The 26,558-nt window shown below is 38.7% G+C and overlaps 1 protein-coding gene across 7 annotated transcripts in view; it reads left to right on the forward strand.

The window, feature by feature from the left end:
- The first annotated feature begins 1,322 nt into the window (after positions 1–1,322).
- acap3a (ArfGAP with coiled-coil, ankyrin repeat and PH domains 3a) overlaps positions 1,323–26,558 on the forward strand; it is a 71,227-nt gene continuing 45,991 nt past the window's right edge. For 5 of the 7 annotated variants that reach the window (XM_079588518.1, XM_079588520.1, XM_079588517.1 and 2 more), the window contains exon 1: positions 1,323–1,519. In XM_079588518.1, coding sequence (XP_079444644.1) covers positions 1,473–1,519 — 47 coding nt within the window. In that variant the 5' untranslated portion in view covers positions 1,323–1,472. Of the gene's footprint in view, positions 1,520–22,161; positions 22,220–22,459; positions 22,553–26,558 lie in introns of those variants that run through there. The other 2 variants (XM_079588522.1, XM_079588523.1) reach the window with 2 other exon arrangements.

Raw genomic sequence — 26,558 nt, forward strand, 5'->3', positions numbered from 1 at the left:
AATTTTCATCTAGGGTGAAGTAACACTTTAAATCATCCAAGTTCAGCAAGCTTCAGATTCATGTACTGTACATGGCCGGCAAGAAGCTGATATTCCAAGCTGTTGTCCAGGCATTTTTTAGTAAACTTATGCTGCTTTCCAGACCTGGAGTAGAACTAGAAATATTTTAAAACAAGACAGGAAAGAGAGAAGCTGTCATTAAAGTTAAAACACATGTTGTAAGATTTCTTCCATGCTGCGTATACGGTTTCCTGAAAGAGGAGAATTCATAGTCTAAACATTGTCATGAAAAAGATGACGTATATGCATGTTAAACTTTAAAACTATAACACAAAACATTATTCAATGCAGTTCAAGGATCAAACAGTCTTGAGCTGGTCTGGATAAATCCTGCATTTACATGATTACTTATAGATCAATATGATTTTGCACATTTACAGACCTCAAATACACTAATAACATATCATTTAAGAAAAAAGAGAAAGAAAATATTCCTTATATAACATGTAAAATAGCACATGACCTTTTACAAATGACTACCGCACTAGCTTTTCTTTTTCTCATGTAAATATAAGATTGACAAGGGGGTGTGTTGAGCCCAAATAGATTTAGGGATCATCTCAAAAGATTTCATTCTTTTCACACAAAAGCATTTCTCTATTGAAGATACTAACATGTAATGTAAATGCTTCTGCGAATATAACTGGATGGATGCCACTCACTGAATTAAATTTGCACATATGTGACGACAACATAGCAGTTAGTTCAACCAAAAATGAAAATTATCCCATAATTTACTCACACTCAAGCCATTTGACTTTCTTTTTTTCAGCCAAACATAATCAGAGTTATATAAAAAATATATCCTATATTGTCTTTGGCTGAAAGATACACCAGATGACTTAAGGGTGCAGTATATTATGGGATATTTTTCATTTTTGGGTGAACTAACCCTTTAAGCTGGCTGTCCAGTGTCCATAGCTCAGAGTTTCAGAGTTTCATTAGCTCAACAGTTGTTTAGCACTTAGCAGAGGGGGGAAAAAAAATAATCGAATAAATCATCTGATTTATTTGATATTATCTGCAGAACTTGGAATTGAAACCCTAAATTAAAATGATCATTATTTTATAGCTAAATAAATGCCAATATGCGACAGACTTTATAAAAAATATAGCTCAGTAAGATTTATTTTATTTTTTTTTTCCTAGCAAAAATGAGACATGACCAAAATATGAAAAGGACACTATTCTGATGGTAGCCGTTGACGCCTTTACGCGTTTTAGTCAGAGTAGAGAAAATGTCGACAGTCCCTAACTCTAGCATTAGAAGCGTGTGTTCAAGCTCAGTGGATTCACTCTCTGCCTGTGTGGAGTGAAGAGGCTGTACTTCGTGGGATATCTTACAATTTACTCTCTTGTTTACTGACGGCGATGAAACTTCAGTTTTAATATCTGGAAATAAATCGTCCAGCATGACGGTGGATTTTGAAGACTGCATCAAGGACTCACCCCGCTTTCGGTAGGCTGAAAAATCTGTTTCCCACTGAAGAGAGGTTTTACATTGAGTTAGTTGAGTGATATGGGTTGTAAATAATGTAATATTGAGAATTAGATATTATATAGCTTTTGTTCATTTCCAGTTTCAAGTCTTCAGTTATCTGCTATTCTGTTGTTTACCCAATAAATGTATTATGATCTGATTTGATCAGGCAAGTCAGTGCCACGAGATAGACAGTATGAATTAATTTAATTAATTAGTTTTTATGTGCCAATTCTGGTGAATTGTTGCTGTTTTTTCTATTATTACTATTATTTACCAGTACATTTTGAAAAATGGTTTGTAATCATGTAGTGACTAGTGAGTGTGTAGTGTTAAAAAATCTGGTCTGAACTGATGGAGTGATCAGATCATCAACATTGTGCTCTTAATCAAAATGATGTCATTATCTGCTTTTTTGTTGGTAAAAAGATGTATGATGTTATTTTTCCATCAAACACAAAATCAGTTAGGGAATGCTGCTCTTCTCCATGCAATTAAAGTGAATGGTGACTGCAGTTTTCACCTGCACACTATAGTTAAGTATGCTAAAGTATAAGGAATAGACTGAAATTAAGTCCTTATTAATTAAAAAAGTCCTGTCTTGGCCTCAAATCATGTTTACATTATACATGAGCAACATGAGGGTGAGTATGACAGTTAAAACATTTTTTATAAAGGGGGGCTTTAAGTAGGACTGTAATCGATTAATTGCGATTAATCGAATCCAAAATAAAAGTTTGTGTTTACATAATATATGTGTATGTATTGTGTATAATTATTTTGTATATATAAATACACACACATACATAATGTATATATTTAAGAATTTTTATTTATTTATATATAAAATAGTTATATTTATATATAATATAAATCATATAAAAATATATAGGCCTATGCTGTATATAAATGCAAATATTTCTCAAATATATACATGCATGTGTGTGTATTTATATACAAAATAATTATATACCATACACACACATATATTATGTAATCACAAACTTTTATTTTGGATTCGATTAATCGCGATTAATCGTTTACAGCCCTAGCTTTAAGTCATTTGGTATAAAACCGCTACTAAATGAGTTGATTCTGCAGTTTGTTGCTTAAGTAATTGATTTTACCCTACTTGCCCATGAGAACTGACGAACAAACATCTGGTGGTGTTGAACACTTGAATACATATGACTAACTTAATGGTCAAGATTTACACCAAATCTGTTCATCGACAGATTGCGGTGATGGTGATTGTAATTGGTGAGTGTGAGAGGGATGTTTGACCAGCTATGTGATGCCCAGTAGTCATTGATTTTCCATGATTCATTCAGCATGGCTCATATCCCGTGAACAAATGTCTTGATGTTCCTCTCTAGGGCTCCGAGTATTTTTTCTTTAGCTGTGATTACATGGGCACTTAAGGCTGAATCATGCACATCATTTCTTGATAGTTCTTTCCTTGTGTTTCGATGGGTTAATTCTCAAAATAATGCCTGTTTTTCTTTGCTTTAAAGATGAAGTGAAATTTCTACGCCAGTTGCGTCTAGGAATGGCTCATGATGTTTGCCAGTTGTACAGAGATTAGTATAGTTGACTACTTACTTTATGTAAGGGATAATGTATAGCGAGGCGGTTGTTCTAGCGAATACAACCCCGACAGGCTGATCGGGACCCCCACTTATTACACGGCTACCTACCAAATAAATCAATAATTTGACACAAAATATTGCTTTAAAAACGATTGTATTGCTTCCGTTAAAGAACACCGTGTCCATGGCAACACTCTGTTTTTCATGGCAACGGTGTGTTATACTTAGCAGCGGTCCGTTATCAAGAAATAATACACCGCATTCTACATTAGAATTTAACCAAGCCATGTAATAAATGTTTATAACGTATACCTATCCTTTAATATATATTTTTATACTGTATCTGAATACTATAACTTTTGCTCACCTAAAATAGTGAAATATTATTACAATTTAAAGCTACAATATGTAAGCTATTTGTCACTTGAAAATCACTTGCACAGTGTGGTATATTTCCTGCAGTTGTGTACTTACAATATCCCAAAAGTTCCCAAAGATTTTTAATGTCAGAGAAATTCCAATTTTAAATAATGGCTCGTCCCTGTTCACTTGTCGCCTGTCAATGACGTAATATCCGCGCTATCCCTGGTTTCCGCTCGTACTGCCATAGTAACCATGGCGACAGACCTGGACAACTGCGTTACGTCTAGCGCTCACACTGTTGTTGTTTCGTTCAAACATTATGGACCATAGCAAGCAGACATTGGGACAAAAGGAGAACTAAAACGAGGATCAATAATATCAGCATGGCGTTTTCGAGATGCTCCACGTCCGCGACAAACTTCGACTTGACAGAGACGCAGCTCTTGCATGTAACCTTGCTGAATAAAAGCAAAGAAATACAATGAAAATTTACATTTCCTTTGCAGTTATTTATTTAGGTCATGTTGGTCGACATGAAGCACACTTGCCTGGGAAAATCGGTATCATTTAATGCAAAGCTGCTTGTACAGTGTAAATGTAAATGGATGAGAAAATTCCTTCCCATCCGATGGCTCTCTTGACAATATATCCGAGAGGAAGGAGGTACGGGGGTTTGAACGTTATGGTGGAACATGGGATCTGAAGAATTCCGAATGTCCCACGCACCGACTCTTGCTGTGACTGTGGTAAAGCACCGAGATCCAGAGGTTAGACAAATAAACCAGCATTCCTTTACACCCACATCCCCTCCTCAGCACCAGCTCCGATTACTCCCCACGTGAGCGTGTGTGTTGAGTAAATGCGTCGGAGTGAGAGTGTGTGTGTGTGTGTGTGTGAGCAGGCGGCATAATCCCTGCTCCAAATCAAAGACTTCCAGACTGGGAAGCAGCACCTTAATGGATGCCATCTGGCTGTGTGAGTCAGGTCTCCTCAGTCTCTCGAGGGATTTGCAGGAACTTTCTAATGTTTATGAAGAAACTAGATTGTTTAATCTTCCGCTTTTCAAGAAGCCACACAATTTGAGGTATCGTTTATGTCAGTTGCACAAACTTGCGTTAATTCTTTGGGCAACCAAAGGAGCAATTGGGACACAACCAGTGACTTTGAGCGCGGTCGATTATTTTATCATTAAAATATAATTTATTTGATAAAGAATTGTTTTTATGGAATTTTAAACATCTGTTCAATTAATAAATATTTTCAGAAATTTATAGGCACAGTTTGTTGAGGTTTGTCTTGTGCAATACAAATTATAATTTACTTGCTCTAGCGCTGTAACTAAACGTCAATTCATTACCTAATACACTACATTTTTGTTCTACTTTTGAATGTATAATAAAAGTAATAAAGTGATCTGTAATGACTTGGCGTGCTTGTAACGTTCAGTAAGATTATTTAATATTTTTGATTTCGAACAATGCCTCTTATGCTCACCAATGCTGCATTTATTTGAACATAAATACAGTAAAATTATTACAGATATTGTTACAATTTCAAATAACTGTTCTATTTTAATATATTTTAAAACTTAATTTATTCAAATGATGTCAAAGCTGAATTTTCAGCATCATTACTCCAGTCTTCAGTCACACATGACCCTTCAGAAATACATTTTTCATAAAGTTTTGTATGTACTTTTGAGTCCCAAACCCTAATTAGTACTCTGGACACAACCACTGTATTAATGCCTCTTCTGTAGAGGTGAAAGCTGTTATGTAAGATCTCAGGATGTTTTTCTTCATCTCAAACATTTAATACAATCTACTTCCTTCACTTGTTGGTTGCATGCTGCGCATTACCTCCGCATGGCTAGTTTCACACACTGACTCTTCACACGGCGTTCATGCATTCACACACACCCTTTACAATTATCCTTCCCTGCAATTCTATCCCTGCCAATCTCTGGCAACCCTCAAAGACCTCGTGGTTTGGACCCCGTCACTCCCGGCGTATGAAAGGTCAAGGCCACAAAAGTGCCAGTGGGTTTTGCATGTGGTATTTTCTTTGCGCTCAATCAAAAATGCAGTCTTCATAACGGATGTTATCTTTATTGTGCGTGTACAATTTTCCGCGTTCAGCTATAGCGTTAACAGATATGGAGCATTAAGCAGATTGTAGCCACCTGATCAAATATTATTCATCATTCCTGCCTCAAGTCTGCTGCGTCACCTTTCTTTCCAACTCCCTCTGCGAGCGGACTTGCGCCTGGCCAGGAGTTACTGTCATTTTATTACATCTCCAGAACTTTCAGTACCAATCTCCAATTTCATTTGAAACCTTTTTACTGTCTGAGGAAACCCGGGGCTTATTTGAGCTGTCGTGGTTTGGGTGCTAAGTTTGATGGTTCAATCAATAAAGTGCCTTACGTAATGACTTGCCGGCGGAGAGGATGCTTTTTATAGAGAAGCTCCATCCTATGATGCTTTTTAAGTTGTTTAACTGTTTCGGTGAGTGCAATGCAGGCTTTTTCCGTTCTCAAATGATTTTGAGAGGTCACTGCGGCCATATTTGTCCATGACCACCGAAACCGTCCCTATAAGAATGATCAAATAACAGCGTTTAATTCTCATTCTTAATTTTTTCTGGCATAAAACATTCAGTGGACAGACAATAAAGATGTAGATTTTTAGCTATTTATTGGCGAAAGAAAGACATAGGCCTACATATACAGTATGTGTCGTATTTTCTTCAATATTAATATCCAGTGGTTTTAATATCAAGGACTAGGGATGCACAAATATATCAGTGCCATATCTGATGTTTTATTCTTAAATGATTGTATATATTTCGGCCAGTATTTTTATATGAATCACATTTGCCCTCATTAAATATCGGCCATATATGAAATTTAATGTCATCACATCTCTCTCAAAAACGGATCCTTTAAAAGTTCAGGAAACTTGTGACTGAGTGTTATTGACTGAGTGTTGAATGGACCTGCTGTTTAAATGTATGGGGCATATTGTGGACAGGGGGCACATCCTCGTCCTGTTGCTGTGACCCGCGGCATAAGTTCAGTTTATGATTCACATGTGTCGTCTCCAGCTTGTTGCAGAATGTTCTCATTGTCCAGGATGCCTCTCTGTCACACTGGCTTCTTTCACTGAGACGGATCAATTGGGTCAGCATGATTGGAGACCAACAGCTGGTTGATGTATGGCGGCTTCTCATGATCATGTGAGAACTGTAAGACCCCGTCACACCAGGGGAGGACTTTTTGGACTTGTGTATACAGATTTAATTTAACCACTAGGTCAGCTGAGTTATGATTTATTTTGAATTTACAAAGACCAAAATCATATAGTATTCAAGGCCAGATTGCAAACATGAATGCATTGTACAATTTTATCAAGCATTTTTCAAAGGCTTTTACAACAGATGTGATATTATTGAATTTATATGAGTTAATATTGTTTGTTTATGGTTTGCTAACTTGCTAATGTTTTGTCCTGTTGGTCTGATATGACAGTAGATGACAGTTTACACTTATGCACTTATGCTTTGGGTCATTATTCATCGTCCTTCCCTATGATGATATTCAATGCAAACTGTTTCCTGGAGCTGAATTGTTGACTTGATCTTTTTTTAAATCCAGTTTTAGACAATGATCTCATTCATCTGTGATTACAGATAATTTTAACCCTGCTTTAGAGATTAAATGTGTTGTCTACAGGTGTCTTAGATAACTTGCATATCCTTAGACTAAATACAGACTGTGATTAGTGTCCAGAGAGGCGGATGTTCGGTATGCTTTGGTTGTTTTTGAAGTTGTTCCTGAAGAGTTGCTGTTGCTTTGAGCTGGGAGGGATTTCTGCAACATGCTCTTATTTCTTCTGCTCTACTTCATATTGACCTCCTTCTGTTCTGAATGTGTGCCAGCAGAGCCCGACTTCTTCCTTAACTCGACAGACCCACACGATCATAAGCCAGATGGGTTCAGGCGTCCCTCACTTAATTGGGCTACAAACCTCTGTGCTGCACGACTGCGGCCCCTGAAGCAATGCAGGCAAAACGGGTTTCCTGACGGATTAGAGGTTGCATACAAGACCTTAGCTTGATGCTAATGTAGTTGAGAATATCTAGGCTAATTAAAATAATAAGAGTGCATAGTGAGTGCACAGTTTTGATTTTTAAATCAATATGCATTGCCTCCTTTAGCTCTGTGTATATAGAGCGAGTCCGGCTCGCCTTGAATGCCGCCCTGCTCATTTAATCATCCTATTTCTACGTTATTCAATAAGACGCTGTAAGCTTATATCGATCTTGCTAAGGGTGTCACTGATTTGTCCTGCCTCCATAGGACTACGGCCGCAATGTGAAAACAACAAGGATTAGGTCAGCAGTTTAAACATTTCTGCTAATCATGGATTAGCCCACATTTCCTCCAGAACACAGTCCCGGGATGTCAAGGTGTGCGGACGGCCGCTTGATCACCTCTGCTTGATCCAACTGCTCCAGATCCGACAAAAATCGTAAAAACAAAATTAGATGGCTCATTAGCGGAATCAAATTACTTTGGATGTTAAAATATTAGGGCTGGGCAACGATTAATCGCATCCAACATAAAAGTTTGTGTTTACATAATATAAGTGCGTACTGTGTATAATTATGCTGTATATATAAATGCACACACATGCATAACTATATATTTAAGAAAAAATTGTTATCGTGATTCTATGAATATGCAAATGAGCCCCGCTTCCACTCACTCACTCACACCAGCTCAGAGATCCACTCGTTGATGATCACACGTTAGTAGGTAGTTTGTGACGTCAGAAAAAACAGCTCTCAGCAATGGTTTGCACATGGTTTGTCTTAAAGCACATTAAAAACACCACATGGACATATAAACAACATTTAAAAGGTGGATTTTCTTCACAGGGGGACAGATTTAGTATGAATTGATTAATAAGAATTTTCTTGGAATTGCATCAGAAGCATGCTGTAATATCTAAAGGATGCTGTATTTAAAATTACTTTAGATGTTAAAATAATGTTAAAAACCATGATAAAAAAAGACCCCAATGCGCTATTTGTAGTCATGTAGTGCGTTATGTCATCGTTCAGTTCTCAAGTCACTGGAAACGGGCCGTTCAGAAAGAGATTCTTAAGCCGGGTTCACACTGTACGATTTTTGTCACAATTTGGCTGTCTGAGACAAATGTTGAGAATCCTAAAAGATTCCTCTGATCCCGGATGTCTGATACCAAAATCTGAAGTCTTTTATAGCTCAACTCAACTTCAACTTTTATTTATAAAAACAAGTTTTTTTGTTTGCCATCGGTTTGCCAACAGATGATTAATGACCGTTGCGATCAAATTTGACCTTTCAGAAAACTCTAGCAGTGTCAGTGCGACTTCTCCTACAACAACCGTCAAATCAAGAACCAATAAGAGCGCAGAACCTGATGAGGCAAATAGTGAGACAACAACAAACCACCACTTGATCCACAGACTTGCTCCATTTTTATTTTCAAGACAAGCCATGATCAAAATTAACGCCAAAGATTGTTTTGGTTGCTAGCCACCATTTCAATCCCACATGTAAAAGCAGCTCACAGTCACCAAATGTGTCGTGGATCGATGATTTAAAATCTCCAGACGAGTCTTCTTGCGTGTCCGTTTTTGACACGTTTTGACTGCCGTACAGTCTGACATGAATGACAACTGAGATCCCACAGTGTGACATGGCTTACAACTGCATGTTCATACAATCTGACAAGCAACAGTTGTGAAGAATCGTACATTTGCGTTTTCTCTGGTGTGAGAACCAACACCATTTTGGTGCAAAACAGACTTGAATATGGGCTTTTTGACCAGTAAGCAAGCACTCAAAACCCTCAAGAAACTGCATAGCTACATGCTAAAAATCACTCAGAACACCTTAGTAATCGTAAAGCAAGTTTAGTTTGTTTCCTGCTGTGGTAAACTCCTTGAGTGCCGGCCACATTCCTTCCTCTCAAAGCCAGAACTTTTCTCTTCAGGGAATGGGATGAGCCTGTAGATCTTTGATAGGTAGGATTTCTTAAGCTGCCCGGCTCCGTTCCAGGCAATGCAGGACAGCCGTCGGAGGATTCCTTCCGCGTGATGATAGGACTGTGTGAAAGAAGCCAGTCCCAAGACGTGCAGTAGACTTCAGAGGAAGAGTAATCTGCAGAGGATTGTGGGGGAGTGGGCTTAGTTTTATGGCTCAGGATCTGAGCAAGAGACCTTGAGATTCCAGTTCTCATCTTTGATTTGGAAGAATTTCAATATTTTGAAGCGCAGTGGGTGTTCCTTCAACTACGGCGCTTTTGTTCTCACCTTTTTTGTTCTTCCACACTTTTTTTCGTCATTTCCAAAAAAATAATTGTGTATAACAGCATATTTCGTTTTTTGTGTTGTATTTTATTTTATATATATATACAATACCTACTTAAATAATAATAGTATTTAATAATATTTTGAATTACCTTTTTATTTTTTTTATTTTCAGTTTTCATCTAAATTTTAGAATTTTAAATCCATAATATAAGTATGAAATATTATTTATTATTAGTTTAAGATTGAAAGTCTGGGTCTGAGATAGTGGTAAAAGACATTTGTAGTTGTAAATGGTAAAACAAATTCCAAGACTGTTCTACTATGATATAACCAAAAAAGAAAATATTAATAACATTTTGAAATCTCTTAGTTATAAAAAAAAAAATCCACCGTCCAGCATAACTGCCAGAATTCGAAGTTCAAACTGTACTCTGAATGTTTGTTGTGTTCTTGAACCTGTTAATGTCTTTTATAAATTATCAACAGAAGAACATGAAGGTGAATGAGACGACTAAAACCTGCATATCCGCTTGAAATCAGATCAGATTTAGCAAGTGTGAACGGCAAAAAATCACATGAAATTAAATTTTTACAAATCCATTCACACAGCTACATTCACACAGTATGTGGTATAAAAAATCCCATTCATATCGCCTTGCTGGAAATCCGTTCTTCCTCACTTCACGTAAAACGTCAGGCGTTGTTATAAGAAACATGCTGAAAGTCGCTGCGGAAACAAGGTTGTGTTGTTGCAAAGTGCCGGACGAGCATAAAACGACGTTATAACGAAGACATGTTTTAATACCGGCTGAGACGACCAGCCACTGCCTCAGAAGTCCAGCGCGGTGGATACACATTGTCATGTTGTAAATAAAGCCCTATTCGCACTGGATTAGTATTATCTGGGGACCTCGTGTGATTTAGAACCCCCCCCCCCTCATATTGACATATGATGTCAATAGGCTATTGCTTGGACTTGTCTTGTTATTATAGGTCTAGTTTATGATATAACATAAACAGAAGCATGTTCCTTACCGCATGCAGCTATACATGTCATTCATCTCCATCTAACCGTTATTTTTGTTTTTGCTCTTCTGATGGTTTTCAGCTTTCTCTTTCTGCAAATTGTATAGTTGTATGGTGTAGCGATATGACCCAGCACCCAAAATACTATCAAAACACTTCGCGAAAGATGGATGAAAAAGTGCACAGGAAACAAAAACCTTGAAAAAAGAATATACGACCCCGCCAAATCACAGAGAGGCCAATTCGCACAGGACTAATATTATCACAGGACCTCGGTGTTCGCCGAAATATGGCTGGTCATTTGCGGGGGATTTTTTACTTTAGAAATTACAGACATGGCCGATTCACGCGGGATTAAGATTACAGACAACCTCCGCAATGATTACAAATGACTAGAGGTCACCAGGTAATACTTATACCGTGTGAATAGGGCTTAAGATAAAATCCGTATTTCAACCTCCTCCATGTTGCGATTGTTGCTGTTAACTGAAACCTACCAACGCATCGTCATTGTCGTAACCAATGCACATATTCCAGAAAACGAAAGAGCGGCATGTAGCGATGCACTGGACAGTCATTAATTTTAGATCAGATTCCAATCGGATACACAAATAATCGGATTTGGACTCACAGTGTGAACGTAGCCTAAGACCCTCTAAGTCATGTTAAACAGACTCCACTTTTAAGGCAGGGGTGATGTCATTACTGCCTTTTGTGCGCAGAGCCCTGTGTGAAGCCTGGCCGTCCTTCCTGTGTACAAAAGATGAATAGCCGCTCCATTCACACTCCACCACACAAAGGCTGTGCCTTCTGAGAGGTTTGCAAATCTACTTTTATGTAACATCCAGGAAGAGTGACGACCTTAAGAGAGTGCGAACGGTTTATTAAGTGAAAGGAAATCTAATAACTTGGCCTTGCTTCCTCTGAGATGTTCTGCTCCTGTTTGGCTAATGATGTAGGTTTGATTTTTAATTTTATTTTTTGAGTCACAACACAATCATTTGTTGATGGTTGCACATTGCACAGGAAATGAGACTGGGAAACCTGAAACCAAAGTTGAATTAGCAAAAAACAAGCGGTTCTTCGACTCACAAGAATCTGATATCAATTGCTCTCAGATTTCTGTCTTTTAAGAGTCAATCTTTCTACACAACGCTTTCTACAAACGGAGGTTACTGTAAAGAGTTTCCCATGAAGCCCCCCTGTTGATCAATCTTTCTGATGCCGGCTCCACAGGAAGAACAACATGAAGCCCTTCATGCATTTGCTTTCGAACTTTTAAGATATGCAGCGTTTCTTAAAGTACAAGTAAACAACCTCCAATCCCACAAAACACGGGTAAAGCTGTTAAGAGCCCCCTAGCGTGACGGAACAGGTGGATGTAATGGTTCTCAATTAGGATTATCGTCATCCACCCACTCCCATCTTTCCTTTCTGCTGACCCGCACGGGAAGTTCACAGCAGGCAGCATCTCAGCGGGTGCTTATGGTTTTTGTAAACCTCTTATAATTCAGAGTTTATATAAATAGTAGCTCTCTGTGGATTATTCATGTACTGTCGTCGGCGCGATTTACCGCCACCAGGCATAAGGCTAAGAAATTATGTAGCCGCTCTTATCTTGCGCATTTAACGAAGATTGAACATAAGAATTGCACATCATGTTGCAAAAGTATGATTCATTTTAATGAGTCAGAGGTCTGAATCATGGATGGGATTAACTTGCTTATGCTGGGTTTTTTATGTCCGACTTGACCTAAGAACCATTACGGTGTACGATTTGAAAGCAATGAAACAAACAAAAAAACATGATTATAAGTAAATACTTAAGACTAGTTTCAGACTAAAATGCAAGTTTGAGCTGTTTTAACTGAAACTTTAACTTGCACTGACATATCTTAAAATATGTCTCAAGATGCACACCAGTAATGTGTGTTTTTTTCTAAGGCACGTTTATAAAAGCTACTTAAATGCCCTGATTGAACTAAGACCTAATCCTGCCTTAATCTAAGCCCTGTCTGTGAAACCGGGCCATAATGTATTTTTGTAGTCCAATAAAATGAGTCAAGGAAGAGATATTTAAAATCTCAAGTGATATTGCATCAAATTAATTCACTAGTTATTTGACATTTAAGGTCTGTTGCTTTACTAACTGCACTCTTCAGAGCAGTTCGGGCAATCCGTACCTGATTACAGACTCCTCTTTATTTCATTACCCATAATGCATTTACGCTGGGAAGAAAATATAAATGGACCCAAATCTAATTTCCTTCCGAGTGCAGGCAGATGCATTAGAAGAGATGGTCCACTCATATAGAAATGAATGAAATCATAGTCCCGGCTTTCGGTTAAAACTGGCAATCAACTCTTGACTTACACTAAACTGACCTCATGTTTAGGTATGATCTAAATGCATAAAGACTTTACTGAAAGATGATTTAGATGCTATCTCCCCACCAGGCTACTTAACTATAAGTATAACCAGCCTTTAAGGTCCTAGCTCATGTCTTAAGACCGTATGACATGACATAGTGAACAACAGACTGAACTACATTTGCTATGCAACTTTGCATACATTTTTATTATTACCATTTCACTTTAAGTGAAGTCATTTTTAAGACCGTGCTTGAATTGTGGATTACATCCAGCTTCAACTGACTGGTACTTTTCCGATTGATGTACTTTACTCTGTACAGAGGAACTGCTTTATAGGAAGTCCAGCGAGGGCATCTGGCATTAACCTGACTTCTTTATTTTATTTATTTCTCCCATCTGAGTCTTTGTCCTGTGTCTAATGGTTCCTCTTCCGCCGTATGTGTGTGTGTGTGTGTTGTGAATCATGTGGCTCTGTCTGGTTCTGTTTCTGGGATGTTGCTGACTCACATCTGGAGCTCTTACAGGCATCTGGTTCTGATCGGGCCAAACCCACTCACTTTCTCAGCACGCTCGCTCGGGGTCTTTCGCTCTGTCCCTGTGCAGCACAGGAAACGCATGTGGATGATGGTGGCCTACTGGAATATTAACGAAGGTTCAGCAAAGGCAGCAGGGTGTGTGTGTGTGTGTGTGTGTGTGTGTGTGTGAGTGAGTGTGTGATTTACTCACTGCACCCAACGCTCCATTCAAACTGAGTGAGCCAGGTTTTTCAAAGCCAGTACAATAGCACACATTGTGACATACAATTCTTGTGTATAACATGCTTTACAGTTGAATAATATGGCAATAATCACAGTAGTTCACAACCTTGACCTCTCGTTTCAATAAAATGAGGAATATGATTAAGACACCCAATGTTCAATAGTTACAAATAATATAATAGTTATTTATTAATAATGATACTAGGCACCAAATGTTTTTATCATTAATTTTTTGAAATTGTAAGGATGCAGTTGTAAATGCCCTACATTTATTATCAGTTTATCAGGTAAAGATCATACATTTTTGCCTATTATCCCATTTTTTAATGTGCCTAAAGTACCTTTTACCAGTGTTTTACTACCTTTACTAACTGTTTTTTCAAAGAGCGCGTGTTTACGTTTGTTTTTTTGAATTGTACATATTTTTGCGATTCACAACAGGTAATCCAATCATAATATAGAGATAGAACTATATATTTTAGAATAGATTTTGCTTTTATACACTACCGTTTAAATGTTTGGGGTCGGTACGTTTAAAAAAGAAAATAGAAGTTTCTTCTGCTCACGGCTACATTTACTGCATAATACAGTAATATTGTGAAATATTATCACAATTTAAAGTTCAAAAGAACAGCTTTTTTTGTTGAAATAGAAATAGTTTGTAACATTACAAATGTCATTACCCAAACTTTTGAACGATATTGTAAAACGAGCATCTGATTAGCGGCCTCATATAATCCATTACTCAGTTAATGCCGATTAGCGTGCTCTGTGTAATTTCACTGCTTTGCACTGGCTTTCCCTCCACTGCGGCAATGTTGCATTGATGGCTTCTGCGTCTCAGGAGAGCTTGTGGTTTGCGTTCAGGCTCAATGAGGCGTGAGGATACTTCCTCTTCCCACTGCAGGCCTGTTTGCACACTGAAGCAAGCTCGATTCCCAAAAGACCTGCTGCCACTTCCAAGAGCACTAAATACATCCTGGCCACATCCATCAGTGTGAAACAGCTGAGCTGACATTTCTCCTTCATACCTCCTGGCTCCTGTGTTGATGTGTTCTCCGCTTCTGAAAGCAAAATGTCGATTATATTAGGACTGATCTCCAATTGAGCTTTTAGGGTGTGTTTACACTCGTAGTCCTGGTCCGCTGGCGTTTTTAACACCGAACCTAAAGATAACCTAAAGGCATAGGGATACGTTCACAACCTGATTGGTCGGCTTTTATGATGTTTATTTGGCGATGGAACTTACCGAACATCCAAAACTGTGTGCTGGGTTAAATGCGCTCGTTGTATGTGCATATCCTACATATGATGATATTTTGACCAGCGGAGAACTCGTGAAGAGCTTATAAAATGTGTAAAGGAGTCAAAACAGTGGCAGGAATCCCTCCATCACACACACACACAATCTGCTGCGAGGAGACGCGGTTCAAAATACTTCTAGAACTAAGTTGGTGGCGTCCACAATTTGCTGTATATGATGAATATCAGTGTTTGGATGGATGTGATTTTAATGTGTGTGTGGCTTCCTGTCACTGTGACAGGCGAATGTTTTACTTCACATAGTATGGAAGGTTTATCAACATCCTGGTCCTGCACCCACAGGAGGACAGCACGGTGACGTCAAGAACTTATTATTTCAGGAAACACCTGGAGGAAGGATGGATGGGCATAACCTCTGACCTATGACCTCCCTTTGGATTTGTTTGTGTGTTTATCTTAGATAGTTTGTTATGTCATTATTTGCTCTTCCTAGAAGTCCTGTGGAAGCTATAGAGCCTCAATCTTCCACTGATGTACAGTACTGTGTCACTTGGACAAATCCTTGCATATCACATCAGCTTGGTTAAAAGCAGTGGGGATTATATAATATATGTGTATGTGTGTGTATATATATATATATATATATAAAATGACATTGAAAATATACATGTACAATAACGGTGTAACTGTACATGTTTTCGTCCCGAACAGTCACGGTACGGACGTCACGGTTCAGTGCATACAGTCAGACGACGAATACAGTCAGTCACAGGCGATCCACACTCCAATGTCATGAAGATATGAATTTGCAGGCTAACTAAATAATCTTAATATATATATAAAAAAAGGAGGGGGTTTCAGTTTAAACACATGCCCCTCAAAATGCCTGTGCACAGCCCTGTTGTCATGAAGATATGACAATTTTTTTCCTTTTATGTAGGCTTACTAAATAATCCTAATATTAAAAAGAAAAGAAAAAAAAAGGGTGGGGGGTGCCCTTTTTCAGTTTCAACACATGCCCGTCAAAAGGTCTGTGCACGGGACCTGCTCCAATCCAGAAGTGTGTGTGTGGCAATCCAATGCTGTTTGCTAACCACCATAGCAGGAAAAAGAGCAGAAGAACAAACAATCTACACACCAACACAAAAGAAGAGTTCAGATGGCACACAAGAGCCTGCTGGTAGCCTATACGTTAAGTTTCGATTAATTTTTGTGACTATTGACGTTTACATCTTCCCGTGATTTCTTGAAAAAACCGAGGTACGTACCAAACCGTGACTTCTGTGTACCGTTACACCCCTAATATACAAATATACAATTGTTTAAAAATATTATAGTAATGTAACTTATAAATGATAACACATTATGTACAATACAATGAATATAATATTATAATGAATAAAACTTCCAGGATTTGGTGATTTATGCACACATAAAAAATTATTTGTCCCAAAAAATCTTAGCTGGACCCTTTGACTAGTTATAGTCTTATCTCCCACAGGTCCTTAGGGGTCTCTGTTTAGGCGGGTGTAAATTGAAGGGAGGCTTTGGTGTTTGCAGTATAACGGCTCTTTGCGTGTGGCCTGCGATTAGTTCACCGCCCCTGGGGAACAGACACTTCAGACATGAAGCCCAGCAACCAAACAAAGACTGTCACGGTGGGGAGGAAGTGGTCTAATTAACCCTTTCAGGTCACGTATTTCGTTCTCACACAATCCCGCCATACATTCTGTTCCCGCTACTGTGTCCCACAACTATAGACAAGCGCTTGGTGCACATTCCTTACAGAGCATTTCTAAGATTAAGCCTGTCTCATTTTTTTTTATGCATTACAATTTTTAAGCAACTTGGAATATCAGGAATGTACAATCTTCATGACAGCTAGACATAACACTAGGGGCAAGGACGTTATGTAGTGAAATATCAGACGCAGTACCGAAGACGGAGGGCAGACAGTGAGTGTTCAGGATGTGAAGCGTCTTGGCTAGCCGGACTGGTTTATATTAGCTCAGGGTGGTCTGTTGTGACTCCAGCGTGCAAAAATGTGAATAGAAATGTGAAAAGATACACACACACACACACACAGTCCGCCTGGCTGGGTTGAGACGGATTGAGGATCACCTCACAATGTGTCACTGTTGGGGTGAGGGACAAAAGAGACTCCCAACACAATCCTGCTCCTGGATGGCCACGGTCCTGCAGAGTTCAGCTCCAAACCCCAATTAAACACACTCGAACCAGCTAATCAAGCTCTTACTTGGCATACTAGAAACGTCCAGGCAGGTGTGTTGAGGTGGGTTGGCGCTTAAAGGATTAGTTCACTTTCAAAAATGTTTTTGCTGATAATTTACTCACCCCCATGTCATCCAAGATGTCCATGTCTTTCTTTCTTAAGTCGAAAAGAAATTAAGGTTTTTGAGGAAAACATTCCCGGATTTTTCTCAATATAATGGACTTCAATGGCAACCAACGGTTTGAAGGTCCAAATGTCAGTCTCAATCATAGGTCTCAATGCAGCTTCAAAGGCTCTACGATCCCAGTCGAGGAATACGGGTCTTATCCAGCGAAACGATCGGTCATTTAAAAAAAAATAACAATATAGCCTACTTTTTAACCACAAATGCCCGTCTTGTACCATCTCTGAGATGCGCCACTTATTACGTCATCACGTTCGAAAGATCACGCAAGACGTGTTTACAAAGCGAACGGGCAAAGACTAATACACGTACCAATAATGATATGCACACGTAAGGACCATTAATAATAAACTGACACAAATACATAAATACATAAATGTGTCATTCAACATGCATACATCATACTTGTAAACACTGGGTCAGTACTTCCGACTACGTCTTGCGTGATCTTTCCAACGTGATGACTGAATGTGGCGCATCTCAGAGATGGTACAAGATGGGCATTTGTGGTTAAAAAGTATATAATTTTGATTTATTTTTTAGAAAATGACCGATCGTTTCGCTAGGTAAGACCCTTATTTCTCGACTGGGATCGTAGAGCCTTTGAAGCTGCATTGAGATCTATGATTGAGACTGACATTTGGACCTTCAAACCGTTGGTTGCCATTGAAGTCCATTATATTGAGAAAAATCCTGGAATGTTTTCCTCAAAAACCTTAATTTCTTTTCGACTGAAGAAAGAAAGACATGGACATCTTGGATGACATGGGGGTGAGTAAATTATCAGCATTTATTTGAAAGTGAACTAATCCTTTAACTCTGCAGGACAGTGGCCTTCCAAGAGCAGGTTTGGACTTCCCTGTACTAGAGAGAAAGAGAGAGCTCAATGAAAAAGTTGGAATGCGGATATACGATGCCGATTCTGATCTTACCCGAAAAGAAAAAGAAATATCACACTTAAAATAATCTCCTGACGCTGCAGCAGTCTTGGCTCGGGTTGATGTGGAGAGATCTTACATTTTTGTGGGCTGCACTTGTAGTTTAGACGGGCTCTGGAAAAACATACCAGACATGGGGAGTTTTTTTTCTTCCTGGAAATGAATCCTGTAAAAAGCTGGAGGACACTGTCCAAGAGTTGCTAAAACTGATTCAGAACAGACCGGGCGGTTAAAACACTGTGACACAAAGGCCCGATTTCACAGACAGGGCTTAGATTAAGCCAGGATTAGGCCTTAGTTCAATTAGGGCATTTAAGCTTTAATAAATGTGCCGAAACAATGGCACTGACATGTAAAGATTACGTTTAACAGAGTTATGCAATATTTTTATAATTATGATGATGTCTATCTATTTGTCTGTCTCTGTCACCATTGTTAAAATGTATTAAAATAGTTAATAAAATATCGGTTGATGTTGGAGATGGATGACAGGGTTATATTGATGTAAATTAAAAGTTTCATTCACAAAGGCAATGTCGAATATGAAGAAATTTAGGACATACATGACACATGTGACCTTTATGTGTATTTTTGTACTTTCCTGTTTTTTTAGGACTGTAAAAATCCACTTTGTCCATCAATTTGGTCATCCGCTAGATGTCCTTTCTCGTCCGTAACATCCGTTAATTACGTAATAGCTTGCTGACATTGCAGTTACCAAAGCGTGTGATTATTAAAAACAGTGGAAAAGGACACTAATTCCCAGCTCAGGAAGGATGCTCAGGGTCAGTTCTGCGAGGCCGGCTGGCGTCCGCCTCTCTCAAACTCACGAGACCCGAGCCAGTGATCTAATGGCCCCGTCCTTCCTCCACTCAGGATTAAATCCCACAGGATTCACCCATAAGCCCCAGCGTTAGCGCCGATCCCACTAGACCACGACAAAGAATACTTGGATAACAACTTACTAACAGCCTGTTTAAAAACTGATGGAGACAGAGTAACAATAAACAGTTTGTTAAAGAAATAAGACATCTGGGATTTTTTTTTCTTTTTTCTTTAGCAAACCAAAATTTAAACTTGAAAGTGATGAAGACCAAATTAAAAGCTTACAACTTTCTGAGAAAGACAGCTCATGAATGTTAAGTGTGGAGAAAAGCCATAAACTATTGAACATTTAAAGTTATAATTCTCCACAAAAACAAAAAAAGAAAGTTCTGTCATCCTTTATTCATCGTCATATCATTCCAATTTGACATTTTTTCTTCTGTGGATCACACAATTAGATGTTTAGCAAAATGTTCATGCTGCTAATTTCCTTACAATGGAAGTGAATGGAGACAGGACTGTATACGCTCCAAAAAGGACAAGAAAAAGCATATTTAAAGTTCTTGTTCTATATTCCAAGTCTTCTAAATTCATAAGACCGCATATTGTTGAGGAACAGGCATCAAACCTTATAGAACACGTCTTGACGTGCAATATTTCATAATGTAAATGTGAATAAGATTTAAGAGCCACAGTGGAGGATAAGATAAAAAAAATAATTAAACGTCAGTCAGATTGTCATATAATGCTATCATACTATATAACTTAAAAAAATTAATAATAATATAATGCAGAAGTTGTATGGACTACTTTTAAGGTGCTTTTTTGTATTTTCCAGCATTTTTGGAGTTTGTAGACTTTCTTTTTGGGGAGAACTGTAGGAGACCAGAGACATTTTCTTCCTATGCATGCGGAATGTATTTGGAAATTTATGAATCAATAAATGTCTTTTTATGAGTACATTTTTACTCTTAACAGATCAGAACGTGATGGGAGACTTTTTGACACTGGTTTTAGACTATAGCTGTTGTTGGCTGAACTTTGCTTCTTTTGTGGAGCCGGTTTTATTGTTTTTTTAACCACTATAGACGCCACAGAAATGAAACCTATATATTTTCTTTCTACATAAGCTCTGAAACGCATGTTTATTTTATATTGACTCCGTAAATCCATTTGACACATTCCCTCGCTGTTTGCAGACTTGAATTTACCATTGTAATGTAGACTGACTGTGTAAATACTTCTCTGCTGAAGTGTTATTAAAGGGTCTTTTGCTTGTGTGAGGTAAGACTGTCTATGAACATCTCTGTTTATTCTCTAGTCATGATGAGGGATGGCTAGGGCAGCTGCTCTCCTCCAGGGGTCAGAGGTCAGACTCGAAGTCAAAGGGTCACGCTGGGATCTCTGGCGGCATCAAAGCCCATTGGTGGCCTGCAGTTATTGGCTTGTGTCAGTGCATTACTTGCACAGCATCCATTGCTTCAAACGGTGTTTGCAGTGAAATAGCTCAGTGGTTTATTTTTGTATCGGTTGTTTTGATATGAACAGAAAGTGCAAAGAATTTATTGCACCCCTTTTTCAGCAGTGTGTTTCAGCTTGAGCTGTCTCTCTGTCGCAGTTTTGGTTTAATATTTTGTCAAAGTAGAAATGTAATCTCGTGGATTTTCGTGTGAACAGTACTGGAAATGTCTGGTCATGTGAAAAGTAAATGGTTGCATTATGGTAAATGGACTGCATTTATATAGCGCTTTCACAGACCCAATGGCCACCAAAGCGCTTTACACATTGCCTCACATTCACCCATTCACACACCAACGTTATTATGTCTTAACCAAGCATGACAGGTTTTCCAACCAGCTACGATGTGAATTACAACATTACAAATTTTGATTTAAAGCAAAAAAAAAAGTATCTGAGAATAAAACAAGACGGTACAAGACTGTGAACTAAATGGCTTTAGTGGAGGAAAGAACTACAATCCCGTAAAACAATAAATGAAATGTGAAGCAGAAATTTAAAACTGTTGATATAAAGATGATTTGATATCCATATAGAAACAATATATTTTACGCTTATTGCACACCTCACTCACTCACTCACTCACTCACTGTGTATATACATACAGTACACACACACACTTACACACACACACACACTTAAGAATATTGAGTGTAGGACCTGTCAATCACTAAAGTGTTCTTTTGGCATGATTTGCTTATTTGATTCTCTGAACGGTTGAGATTTCTCTACGGGATCATGAGTAATGTAGTTTTTAATAAGTTGAAAAGATGCAGGCAACATGGCTTCCATAAACACATTTACAGCCTTGTACCTCACAGTAGGTTTGTCTTTACATGTTTATAATTTATTGTTAAAAATCAACTCCACAATGAATGGGATTTTTACTTTTATAAATTGCTTGTTATATTTCTCATTTGTAATATGCTCTGGAAAAACTAAGTGTCTGCTAAATTAATAATTGTAAAATAGTCTTAAGGCAAACTGATTTCTTCATGGTTGTCCCCTCCGATGACCCAATCTACTGAGTTTTGTGCCATTGATTTGGTAGCATGATGGTCGGGTTGGTTTGTCATTCTCTCTGCAGAATATTCCATCTGATCCGTGTCAGGGCTTTATCTCCTGATGCAGATATGCCATGGATGTGGACTTCAGGAAGGAAGTGATTTCACGCCCCTGCTGCAGAGATTCACTCTTTTGTGTCCTTCCTCTCTCATTTCCGCTGGTCATATCAAGACAAAATCAGGTTATAATGAAGCTAGAGAACATTGTGTTATTTGAGCTTCAACTTTCTCTTTAAAGACATTCCCATCTTGAATCATGCCACACAACTCCTATAGACCCCAGTATTGGCATTCCCACTGTGGTCTGGTGTTCGGTGGCTGGGCGACAGGAAGTGACCCGGTCATGCTCTGAGGTTGGTGCTAGAACATTCCTCCAGCGACGGCTGTGAAGATATCTCGACTCTTTCAGAAAACACACTGTGGGGTTGTGGGGGTGCTGTCTATCCCAGCCGATTCCAGCTGACCTTTGAGAGCTGAATCATTTGCTGCAATCTGTAGCTCTGAGTCCACTGAAGGTCAAGTATTCATTAGACTTTTCTTTCTCCAAGATGACAAGTTTTGCATTTTGCAATAGATCAATCTCACAAAACCTGTCAAGAACATACCCCCCCCCCCCCCCCCCCCCCCCCCCCCATAACAATATAATATTACACATCAAATTCATAATATGTAATCTATTCTCACTATTAACTGACTATGACTTTTGCCTCAATCACCTAATGACTGCTTATTATGGGAAAAGCCCGTAAAAGTCTCGCGCGATCACCCGGTGTTGCTGAAAAAGTTTTTTGGTATATCCAAAAATAATAATAATTTTTTTCCAAAGTGTTGACAACTTGGTGTTAACTAATAATTGTTGCAAACTGGTACTATCAACAACATATTAGTGTATCCTTATGCATCACTTTTTATGCCAGGACTTTTACGGGCTTTTCCCAAATCACGGATGTGACCTCGACGTCCGGGTTAGCGGTAGCATAAGCCGTCAGGCAAGTGTTATTTAAATAAACTCCTGATGTACTTACACACTTTCCAATGCCTCGTTTTAGGAGTACAGAACCTATTTGTACTACTGTAGAAGTTTGGTGCAATTCCAGCGTTATTAGTGCGGTAATTTACGAGATACAACCTTGGATCCATTAGCATCTACACTAAGCCATTCGGCTAATATCTCTAAATAAGCTGTAACTTTAATAATAACACTTTAATAATGTTCGACCAAGGGCAAAAAGCTTCTGGGGGGGTGTTTGGCTCGAGGTCATGGTGCAAAGGACCCTAGGTTGAAATGACTCCGAACCATCCCTTTAAGATGTTTTCATGACAATTTAGCACATTTTTCCTAAAGTAATGATACATTGAGAGTATTTTTACTTGTGACTTTGTAATTCAAATGAATATAATTGAGGAAAATTTGCTTATTTGTCATGATAATAATGTCACATTATGGGGGGGGGGGGGGGGGGGGGGGGGAGGATTATATTATTAACTTTTATTCAAGATAAGTATTATTATTCATTAATGTATTTATCTCAAAAATCTCGTAAATCTTGTTTTAAAGTAGTTTCCCACACAGTTCAGGTGTGTTGAATCATTGAATGAGTCATGATGTTTGTGTTGTCAGGAGTGTCGGCTTCATAGCAATCTGATCTCCATCTGCTCTGAGTCTCTGACCTGTAAAAATGTTTCCCTGGACGTCCACATTAGTGCACACTCCCACACACCCCTGGGTCCGGGACGCATTAGCACCTCAGAACGTCTGGAGAACGTTTTGTGACATCACCATTCAGGCGGGAACAGATTTTTGGCGGGAAAGCATCTGATAAAGCGAGGACCGCCGTGTTTTCTCACACATGATCCACGCAGGCGGGTTTCGGAGCGGAGGTTAGGGAATTGTTTGCACGCACACGCCAGCTGGGTTCACTTTGCCCTGCCAGAACACCGTTAAACACAGATAACTCATCGTATCTGGTCGTGGTGGCCTCGCAGGGTCTGGGATGAGGAGGGGTCCGGGTGGGCTCTTTTGCTCATGACACATTTTTGATGCTTGACTGCACGCTGACCCCTCCAAAATCAACACGCTTTCGCCCAGAGACGTCTGAGAGCTGACATCTCCAATGAGCTGGACGAGCCTGTCTGCTTTTGGCTCGTCCGACACACACCACACACCCATAAAGCAGGCTGGAGAGGAAGCCTGCTTGGGTTAAATCTGTCTGTGGCTTTTTTGGAGACGTCCCACTTTTGCAAGAGAATAAAACCAGACCTGAGGAGCAAAACAAACGCAGCGAGTAATGCAGCTTTAAGGAAGAGAAGTAGCATCACTGATAGATGTTTAAGGGGATAATATACAGTCATTATCACAAAAATAAACCTTGCCGTGAAGTGGTTTCTTTTATCACTTCGAGTCTGAAGGGGTTTATTTTGCAATAATGACCGACTTCCTGTATATTATCTTGCGTACACAATTTGTATGCATTTGTATGAACTTGTCTTTGAATTTAATTTAAGCAAACTGGCACAGTTTAACTTAATGGTTAAACAGACCGTGCATTAAATCCATTATGAGACCGTATGCAAATTTGTCCAATGCATTTTCCCCATACTTTTTAACCAAGAGTACTGTATGTAAATAATAAATAAATATATATATATATATATATATATATATATATATATATATATACGGCCCCCATGCCACTATTAAGTTATTCTGCTCACTGGCCACGTTAATGAAGCTTTGTTGTTGTTTTTCGGTCAGTGGCCAAATGCATTAAAAATCAAGGCATGATTAAGGCATGCCTTAAATCAAGGCATAAAAATAATCAAGGCATGTTTTCCATACTTCTCAACCGAATGTATGAATATTTTTTTCTGTACGTTCCAATATAAGAATACAAACAACATTTACAAACAGAATGTGCATTAAAACTATCATGGTATTCACAGAATATTTATTTGATTTATTAATTCAGTTATTCTATACTCAAGCCACAATGATTCAAGTTTGTCTCTTCTTTTTTTTTTATCACTGGCCATGAATTCGGTGACATTTCATTCAAAATGTTTAAAAAATCGAGTCATTTTTAACCACGCTGTTAAAAAAGTGCATTAAATCACCATCACATAATTTGTCTTTGAGTTAATAAAGCACATTAATAGCATATTGAAGTGCATTATAATTCAATTACTCTGCACCCTGGCCACGCTGATGCAAGTTTTGCTCTGTTTCTGGTTAGTGGCCGCATAGATGGAGGCTTTTACTGAATATAAGAGGTCCAGACGGGGCACTAAGAGGCGTGCAGTCTAAGAATAAACACACACACACACACACACACTTCTCCCTGAATGACTCACTTAAATACTCTGTTACAAAAGGCCAGTCTCCACTGTAACACTCAGAGCAATCAATAAATCAATACTCAGCCCAATGATGATGTCATCATCAGACCCCCATGATGACCGAATCTGAATAGAGACCCTTTTAACAAATCAGTTTTTGCTAAGGCGTCTCAATACATGCATTCAGTATCGCTGGTGTGAAGATATTCCCTCGGAAGTGTGATATGTTTCTGAGAGAATACAGCAGCGGAGACCATTACTAACAGTGGATGTTGTTCCCAGTTGTTTTTAGCGAGACATTTGATCGTGAACGCTGGAGTGTGTCTCTCATTACGCTGGTCTCCCCGGCTGATGAGGGTTGTGCCCCTTTCAGCTGGTACCTTCTGGCAAATGCGCCAAGGTCAATAATGCAGTTCACTCATGCGAAAACACACCAACAGTCAGTAGGGCTTCATGGCAATAATGGTGTTTTTAGCCTTTTCACAAAATTCATTATTGGCAAATGTTGTCTTGTAACAGTCTCAGATGTTGACTTTGTGCAAGCAATGTTCAAACTGATTTGACAGAGCTGTCTGAGTCTTGGTATAAACAAACCTTGTTCTTTTTTTGTCTGGTTTTCAGCATTGTAGACGGGTTTGTGTGTGTAAACAGAGCCCGGCCCTGCTGGAGGATGTGAAGGCAGCTTGTCGTAGTCACTAAGCCAGACGCAAACATGTCTCTGCTGGTTCAGCATCTCGACCTACAACAGCACTAATGTGTGTGTTTAATAAATGTAATATATATATATATATATATATATATATATATATATATTAGTATTACAGCTTGAGATTTAAATTATACAATATTTTAAATGTAATATATCTTTAAATGGTCTTAAGGACAAACATGAAATGGCATGCACTTAACTTTTATAATGTGATGCTTTCCCATATAAAACACAAGTAGGGTGGGTTTTTATCTAAATGTGTTGCCTTTAAAGCATATTGCCTTTGCATTCTCTTCATTTGCAAGATCAAGTGAAGGTTAAATGAAAAGCAAGTCAGACCTAACAGGGTTTGTAAATGTGGGGCCGGCCCCCACAGCGGTTGCCATGGTTACAGGCCCGGGGGCAACATGCGCATCCATCCTGGGAGTGCCATGTGCAGTGAGCTGGCATGGTGGAGGGTGAGGGGGAGCGAGCGG

Source organism: Phoxinus phoxinus (assembly GCF_949152265.1).
Source record: "Phoxinus phoxinus genome assembly, chromosome: 18".
Lineage (NCBI taxonomy): Eukaryota > Metazoa > Chordata > Actinopteri > Cypriniformes > Leuciscidae > Phoxinus > Phoxinus phoxinus.